The 9,489-nt window shown below is 40.2% G+C and overlaps 1 protein-coding gene across 1 annotated transcript; it reads left to right on the top strand. All coding sequences in view use genetic code 11, as the record gives it.

Moving 5' to 3' along the window:
• Nucleotides 1-1,501: 1,501 nt before the first annotated feature.
• On the top strand, nt 1,502-1,729 carry EGR_03076 (hypothetical protein; the record flags this gene model as incomplete). The annotated part of the gene is made up of 2 exons (XM_024492325.1): nt 1,502-1,538; nt 1,575-1,729. The coding sequence occupies 2 exons, from the start codon at nt 1,502-1,504 to the stop codon at nt 1,727-1,729; spliced, it is 192 nt and encodes a 63-aa protein (XP_024353251.1).
• Between the last annotated feature and the right edge of the window lie 7,760 nt (nt 1,730-9,489).

Below are 9,489 nucleotides of genomic sequence, written 5' to 3'. Positions count from 1 at the left end.
AATGTTGTCGTAGTGGTTTACGTAGTTTACGTTGCGAGGCAGTTTGATGCTTTTACCTGAGGTCCTAAGCCCTGCGATTGCCATTATTCAAGGCACATATGCTGTCGATTTCATTTATGCCGTCCTGATAGACCCCTTGAAATGCGTGTGTAAACAATCGCAAGGATTCCGCACGGTCGTTGAATTTGCAGGAAGTCGTTGCGTCAGGCCACACTGGGAAGCGATCGCACTTTTTTGCTCGCGTGACAACGATTCTTTGTTCATGTTTTCTTGAATAATATTTGGATTTTGGTAGTTGTTCCTGTAAAGTGCTACCGCCATGCTTGTCGTTGTGTTATCTGACTAAATCTTTTCATTGCAGTTTGTCAACAGATGTTTGTCTTTCGACAGAAGAACTGCCACCAGACTGTGTGTCCGAAACCACTTTATTTAATTCCACTTTCTTGTAATCTAGTCGCAAGGCTGGTGGTGCTAGCACCGTTTCCACTCTCCCAGTCTTTTGTAATACTCACCTTAGAGCTACTTCCACGTTTGACATGGACTCTCAAAAATTTGTGCCAACGTCGTCAGAAGGTGTCACTGCAGTGGTCATAAGGTGAGGTTTACTATATTGTGCAAACAAACGCACACTCAGCTGTTAGAATCATATTTGGACAAAGTTGTTTATCTTCGTTTAACACATCATCGCTGCGACATGAATACCGAATGATTTACGGTTCTCCACTGTGACCATACACGTACACTCACGTCGAAGTGGTGGAAGAATAAATTTTAGTTTTAACGCCTATCGTTTATCACTAGTTGGTGGGATGTCAGGCGAGGCGAGACAATAAATCTTGTTCTTTATATAGCGAAACAGTGTTAGAATTTTAAATGGAGGAACCTTCTAGGACTGCGAAGCAGACTTTTACAGTAATTTTTTAAAATATTTCCAAGGATTTATAAACATCACCATGATTAGGCAGTGTCGATGCGGATGTCTACTACCCAACCCGTTAATTTGTTGAATAGCTGAACAGGGAGTGATTACAATTTGCCTATAAATTCATCGGTTTGTGGGATATCTCCACACCTACAAAAGGATAGCTTATCCTCAAATAGTGTTTCATATACTTTGCAAAATTCAATTTTAATTTATCTCATATAAAAGCGTCTACGATAGTGGATGAAATAAGGGCGGACGTCTCTGTCTCCAAATTGATCCAACTACTGATGTGCAAAAGAGAGCAGTCACGCCTATAACAGAATTCCTGTTTGCGCACTACAGTTTCAGTGGGAATCTGAATAATCTGGGTGTCTTCTTCTGGCTTGGAAGAATTCGAAGAATGAGGAGTCCTGTTTTTATAGTGGGATGAGACATGGGGCATTGCCTAACTTAAACAAGGTCAAAGATACCCACCAGTTTCACTCATCTTGTCAGTAGCCAGTAGTAAGTAAGTAGTGAAATAGATGTAGAGGACAAAAAGCCTTGTTGCTAGCTCCTGGTTACTTTAATTCGAATATGTCGAGGGGTGTAGAGATGTGCGGTGTGTGCCAAGGTAAGACACACGTGGCGCGTTTGTACTCGGTTTTAGATGGTGCAGCTATTCGATACAACTTGGTAGTTGAAGTTAAAACCAAGAAACTAACCTCCGATCGCCTGGCCGGTGTTAATGCAGGGGAGCAAACAACTTGGAAGTATGGTCTGATGAGGTGCTATCGAAACCGTGCCAAACTCTACTCCGGCTAATTTATAGTTGAGGGAAGCACTTCATCAGTAACCCAAAATACGGAAACGTGTGAGATGCTCGTCAGCTTGAACTGTAAAAATAAACATCTGTAAGTTGTTTATCAAATTATGTTCTGAGTTGGAGTCTTCCGATGGTTGAGGCTGATTACTGGGCGTGGAGAGATCAAAATCTCATGAGGGTAGACGAGGCAAGGCGATGCCTTCTGTTACATTACTAGAATAAATATGAATAATTTCAAATAAGGAGTTTTTGTTCAATCTACATCAAACTAGCCGTCCCAGGGGGAACACAGATGCAGCTCTCTCTAACAAGAATCGCAATTTATTTGTTTATTTGTTTACCACAATGTAGTGATTTGATATTTTTAGTTCATGTTGACCACGCGAGCTCCACAATCTCTACAGGATCTACTTGGCTGGATCTCATGGCACTGCCCTTCTGTAAGTTCACAATAAATTTTCGCCCACTTCAAGGAACACTCAAAGCCAAACAGAAATTTTCCTTTTTTACTTCTTACTGGTAAATAATCTTGAAACTGTGTCGAAACATGAGATGGCGGATTTTCCTATTCGCTTCATTGTTACTGTGTGGAAGCTGGAAAGCTCTTACAAAGCTAGTTCTACTTTGCATAAAACATTAATTCCAAACATCATATAATACAGTAAGCAAGAGGTACTGGAGTGAATAATTTGAACTGTTTATTGAATATGTGTGGCTTTTCAGAGTGACGAGTGTAAGGGAAAAAAGGTCATTAAATGGAGGGATTGCTAGTCGACTACGTTAAATTTTAATAATTTGTTTAACTCTGGGTTTCAGTAACGGGGCCGGCCGGCCAACCGACTGACCTCCAGGCCGTGTCAGTAGCCCTCATGGGCCTTCCGCACACCGGAAATACATATTCTGTCTCCCTATCCTGTCTTCCTTTGAGCTCGGGAAAGACTGGGAGTGCTACATCCATTTCTCGATCAAGCTCTAAAAAATTGACGTCTTATATTTATAAATAAATGGATTTAACTTGCTAGGAATTACGGGTCCCGTGCAGTTTGTGTTTGAATATTCCAATCGAAATTACGCAAAATTAGGAAACGTCCATCTCGTTATTTTCCATTTTCTCAAGAGGCAAAAGTTAGGTGTTTGCCTGTCGCGAGCATGAATAAAGCGGTAGTCATTACAGTATTTCCCAACAAAATATTCGACAGTTTCCCTTGTGGATGCTGTTACCACGAAGTACTTCACATTCAATCATAAGGTAATTTGGAAGACAATGAACACCTATTTGTCATTTTTAGTTAATAAAGAGCATAGGTGTTCCAGGTAGATACACCTATCGAAGAGGATAGAAGCGTGGGCCTTCTGTAGATCACTCAAATTGGTAGGGATAATGTAACAGGTTCTCTTGTCCTGGCGCATACTGAACGTGTGGAACTGCCACGAACGATGTTTTCTTTTTTGCCATACGCGTAGTAATATCACCAGATTGATTTAGAAGTTTACATCAGAGAAGCCCCTTGTTTTAGAATAAGAATCAAGGTGACAAAAATCTGATTCACAAATTTCGCCATTAAACTTTAAGCGGAGCCTTCAAAAATAATGTCAATAAATCCAGTGGTCTGAATAGTATACTCTTGTACTAAGTTTCGTTTGCTGTCGGACGCATGGTTTTCCTTCAAGAGAAAGGCGCTACTTTTCAGTCACTTTTCCACCTCGATAGTGGGGAGAGGGAGAGGGGAGGGAATATGATCGAGAAGCAGATACTGCTGGAGGTGTTAGGAGGACCGGTAGGTGTTTGCTCCCCGATCAACGCAGACTGAGCGGCATCACGAGACGTGACCGACGCCCGGGACGGGAGAATGGAGATCCTAGACAGTTGTAGACGTAAGCACCTCTCTGAGTGATCCCTGATGGATGGCTGGCCAATGTTTGCATACACAGTACAGAAGTCAACTATCTTTAGGCTTGTCAGGGATGAACGCTAAATAGACCTGGCCTGCCGGATGCTAATAAACTGTGGTTCTTAAAAATTGTGTTTTCTTTCCTTGGTGATTTGGCTACGGGCAGATCCATATCTAAGCCAGGACACCCCAAGGTTATTATTTATTATTTTTTGAGTTTTCTCCTAGCACACCTTTCCGGAAAATCACGTTTGAGTCTTTGGGATAGACTTTGGTTATTCGTAAGAGTGAAGTAGGTGAAAAGTAAAAGGCTAACAGATCACTAAGTCAGGATCGGCATTGATCACGAGTAAGTCTGTGATATCATGCACATGACCTCTTTTTCTAGTGTTTTTCATTAACCTCTGTCACAATGCCATTAGCAGCAGATATCGGCAAGCTTCTCTCATTGTGAGCATGCTTGTTAGTCACAGCCTCAATAACGTCCCCACAGATGTCAAGTGACATGTTTTGATTGATGGGAGTTAGGGTGCCAAGTGTGAGAAGTAAGGCGATTATGATGACTTCCATTTATTGAATCCTGGGTAGCACAGGGCGTAAAAGTGATCACGCTAAGATATGTAAGGACCTGACACTTGTCTTTGTTAGCTTGATTTAAATCACTGCATTAAAGCAAAGATATTACGGGGAAAAAAGTGAAGGTAGGATAGGTTTCTTACTGATTTGCCGCTAATCATGCCTCAATACTGCTGACTGTAACCTATTTTTTTAGTTTATATAGCTCAAAATGGGCTTCGAGATCCTCCATTATTAAAAAATACAGAAGCCTGTATAAAGGATTTTAAGTCCATAACTTGACTTGTTACTAGAAATTTTGATTATGTGGATTCTCTAGTCATCGCGCTTGATGAAGTGGCCCTCCCGCTATGTCCATAGTCTCCTGGCGCTTCTGTACATTGGTGACAAATCTTCCATCATGGTTTAAATTATTACATTTTTAAGGGGGGGGGGGGTTACACGACAAAGGGAATAGCTTGCCTATTTATCGTCTCTATCATCTTCAACGCTCTACTGCTGGGGCTGTAAAATAGGCTAAAACTTAGCTAGATCCGGAAGATATTGTACTCAAAAAGCAAATGTTGCTATCTAGTGATGTACATTTAACGCCTAATTACCCAGAAGAGAAGCTCATTTCCCTTCTAGATAAAATAAAAACTAGGGTGCATCCCCAACACATAAAACCTTCTTGAGTCCAACGATGTCTTTTCTCAGGCCTCAGTAATTGTGATGCAGATTGAAGCATTCGTAATCAAAAACGAATTCGTAAAACTTTTCCCTATTTTAAAGGTGTGATTAAAGTAGTTTTTGGTAAAATAAATAAAATTCCACCATAAATGTTTTTCTTGTGCTAAAATTTTAAAGTAATAAAATGCCTTTAAACATATAGCCTAGTCCAAGAATACATCGGCATTTATGTTTTCATTGGAATCACAGTAAGCATCCCTTAAAATCTGCACTTGGAAAGTGGGTTTATTTTCTGACGCCTTATGCCTAATTCAAGACAAGGCAACAATTATACATCCGATTTTTAACTTTGAAAAATACTGAGCTTTCAATTTTCGTGTCAAGGGCATCCGCTCCACCAAAACTAAAGTGAATACCGACTTGGCAAGGTTGCAAAATTTTCTTCCGGACCGAAGGATGAAAGCACATTTTTGTCAAATAATGAAAAAAAGAAGATCAACATTATTACTATTGTATGCTTTACAGGAGGAGGAGGATGCGATTTCAAGTTCAGCATTAACGTAGCAACAGCAACGACAACCTGCACGGTGACCACGGTGATTAGTTCAATGAGTTACTGCATTGTGTTCGGTCACCTCAGTTCATCTGCCATCCAATAAAATGCACATAATTAGCAGTCAAACGAAAGTGGGGCTTGGGCATTGTTGGGTCTTGTAGTTGAACGTTTGGTTGAGTCACTCAACATTCACTGACGAGTGGTGTGTACCATGGATGATGTGCTAAGCGAGCGATTCTCATAGAATAAGGCAGACAAGTGACCATCTACGTATTAATGATGTGCTGTGCCAAAGGTAAAGGGGAACATTTTTTTCACTTCGCAATTGGAAATTTGGTTGCAAATAGGATTAAAATATTTAACACGATGGTTACAGGAAACTCAAGAGAAGATCGACCACCAATCATATTCCAATCACTTTTTTGCCCTAAAGAAGGAAAAATGCGCAATCGACTGTGGATGAAAAACAGTCTTCGTCTATTTCTTACAACTTTGAAACTAATAGCTTTGTTTGGAAGAAAATTTAATTCAAGCAGCCGCGCTTTGGGCGTCACGCATATGTGACGCTGTTAGTGAGTATGTTAAGACAGTTTATCTTTAACGGCTTGGCTTAAGTTGTTCTTAAAATACCCCTTTTAAATTATGCGTTTTATATTAGCTGCTTTCAGCACGCGATTGACTTCATTATAAATGCAATTGAGATTCCGCTCTACAATGAGAGAGCAACCCGAATGCCCACTTTCCACTTTGGCGTGTTTTCCTTGCTAGCTGATGATTAATGGTCGCACCAAATCGTATCGCAGACTAGTCCCATTTATAGCAATGAATTGTTTTCTATTTTTTGAACCGAATAACTCTAGATCTGACGTCCTTTGGGGCTGAGATGGTGGACTTTTCTACCAAAACCACGACGGCAAACGTGCTGATGCTGCCAAAGTTGGAAAAAATCATTGAATATATTCTTCTACTATCCATGCTGCATAATTATGGCAGAGATCTATTTTCAAATCTGCGACTTTTAGACTTCTCTCCCATAACTTCCGCTCCCTTTTTTGAGATGTCTTCAATTCCCACGAGTCCCGCGGCCCAATTGTGAGTCGAAAGAAGCAGTAACATCCTTTGTTTCAATAGTAGGCACAAATTATAGTATTAACTTCAAAGGATCCTGCCTTCACATCATTGCACTTTTGAACCCGTAAAACGATCATAATGCCTGACCATTATGACAATGTCATAATGTGATGTAGCAAATTTAGTCTATGATTTCTCCACAAAGCTGCATCTATTTTCACTGCAGTTGCACTCCCGAAGGTCGTTTTACTCTCCTTTGCTGTTACTGATGCTGCCTGTTCTAGCACAAGTGCATAAAGTGTCTTATAATTAATTGCAGTGGCATTAATTTAAAGTTCCTTCCAATTTATAATTCACTGGGGATGATGACGAGGACTATTGGATAGGCTTTTTTGAGGCGGGATCAAAGGCATGAGGGAAATTATTAATGACCACCAAAGAGAAGTTGCTTCCTAAAAGCGCGAAAGAGAGGTGGCAGAGGCGGTGGCAGCCTGTTGCCGACGTCGGCACGGTTATGACCTTCAGGAAGTGAGGGAGGTGGAGAAAGAAAAAAGATTGTAGTAGCGCCGGTTGTTCCTATTCGCCTTTACCATCTCCCATCTGTATCCCCCTCTCCAGCCTCCCCTTTAATTCGCAATTTTGTTTAGGCACGCTCAAGCTTTACAATAGCACCATTAGCTTTGGTGCTGGAGGATGGCATTTTGCTTTCCCTTCGTGACATAGGGTTAAACAGACTCTCCCCATTCCCCCTGTTCTTAGGGGTGAGGGGAGAGGAATTGAAGGGGAGAGCAGAGCGGCAGTTAGCATGTTGGGCGTTTGATCAGTGGACGGGTGAGTGCGTGGGGGACATGAACCTACCGGAAAGGTTTATGAATAAGTAATGTTGGAGAAAATGTTGCTGTATGTTCAACCCTTGTTTTTTTCTGCATATTGGCGTCGCCAGTAGTGGCGAAGTCATACTCAATGAATGTCACCGGCTTTTGTCATAACACCTCCGAGAGTGCCAGCTCTATCCGTGTGAAGGCTTCTGAATGATGAGAGCATTATTAGTTGATTTAAATAGCTTGAGAAAATTTTGATATTATGAGACAGATCAACATTTCCTTGCTCCACTACAAGTTGGTGAGATGCTGGTTAGATACAATTTCAACCGACATCCCAAAATCATGCGGTCATTTAGGTAGAAATAACTTTAATTTTTTATGGGTCATCATCCTTCCGTCCCGATTCCTCTCAGTAGGCGATTGAACGCATAATTGGCAAATCAAACAAAAAATCTGCCAGAATGAAAGCTTCCCCATAATGAGGGTCGGGTCAACCTAGAATGGACTAATTAAGGTGACATGAAGCAGAGAAAAATAGCATATCAGATCTCATTTGACTTACGTCAAAACCGATTCACTCCTAATTGCAAACTCCCAAAGTATTGAAAATTTACCTAGATTAGAAATTGGATGAGCCTATCTAAACTCAAGTAGTTTGAAAGGACGGTTCTTTTGAAATAATGTCAAAGGTCAAATGCATTCAATAACCCGTTTTACTGGTTTCAAAAGTCCTCTGGCATAAATCAGGATGACAAATCAAGCTAAATAATTGAAATGCCAAGTGTTTTGATTTCAACGGCATAGTTGAGCATGGCGATAAATAGATCTGTTTATTGGGAGTTTATAAAAAGGCTGCCGAAAATAATGCTGGACCTCGGTGTGGAGGTTTACTACAAAGCGGACCTTTATTCTAGCAGCGCCTTGAGTCTTCCCTGAAGTCGCAATAAGTCACACTACTTCTGATAAAATATTTATTGTCCTAGTTTAAAAGGGCCGTTCTGCCAAATGGAGGTACAGACCGCGGTGATAGAAGAGTCTACCCAGTAAAAGATGTGTTTAGCCAAAAGTCGAATTACTGCATCCTAAATCTCAATGGATAAAAATCAAGACCAGAATTTTTCAAAATTTATAGCATAGTTTTGAAGTTTGAAAAGAACTTAATGTAGAATGAAACCATAAAAAGGAGCCAAATGAACTTACCACTCCCACGTATGGAACCGAATTTCGCATGTTCTTAAAATGGGGAAAAAATAACATTAGTCTGTGGCTAATCTTGGGATTGGCTGGTGTTCACTCATGCATCGGTCATCAAATAGTACCATGATTTATTTCAAAGAAAGCAAAGTCAAATCAGAAGGCAATACTTTTTGGCTAACTTGACCTTTCAGTCATGGTGCAGGTTTCTGGTCGTGGCACTACTTTCCTCCAATTAGGTGTCGCATTAGACTATAACTTTCCACTTCCGAGTGCCCTTTGGCAAATCAAAGCAAATCGGAATAATTCATTAAGTACTTAGCTGGTAATCAGTTTAAAGAATCCTGAAAATCGACAGGAAAATTACATAACTGTATCGTATTATTGCTGTAAGATCATTACTAGTGAGATTAAGTCATTGGTTATAGTGAAGGCAATATATCTACTTCATCATTGTGCCGTAAAGAAAGCCCCGATAACATTGACAAAAAGGGCTAATTCAAGATTGGATTTGATGATTGAATGAATGTTTATAAACAGTAAGAAAATCTACTTACCTGGAATGCATGAGCCCGGGATAAAATAATAAATTGTCTATCCTCTAAAATTCATTAACTTCTTAAACATAGTTTTACTTAAAACCCACTTAAGAACCACGTAAACCTGTTGTTCCAAACATTGAAAAAAAGGTGTGGAAGATAGATGATAGAAGGGCAGTTCACTCAAGGAAATGGTTGTAAACCTTTGGCGTTCAGTCATTTGGATCACATCAATTCATTTATCCATCCAGTATCCGTCCATTTATCCCTCCCACATCCATCCATTCTTACACTCACACCTTCGTTGTACTAACAGGCACAGCAGATGGCTGTTACATCATGCATTCGTTAGAATAGAGAATAACGTATTAAATAGGTCAGATGCACATTACATTCAATACATTGTAGCGTTAAAACTAAAAGTTATATTTTTCAGAA

Source organism: Echinococcus granulosus (genome assembly GCF_000524195.1).
Source record: "Echinococcus granulosus chromosome Unknown EG_S00015, whole genome shotgun sequence".
Lineage (NCBI taxonomy): Eukaryota > Metazoa > Platyhelminthes > Cestoda > Cyclophyllidea > Taeniidae > Echinococcus > Echinococcus granulosus.
Note: the sequence above shows the minus strand (reverse complement) of the source record. Positions and strands in the feature narration are given on the sequence as shown.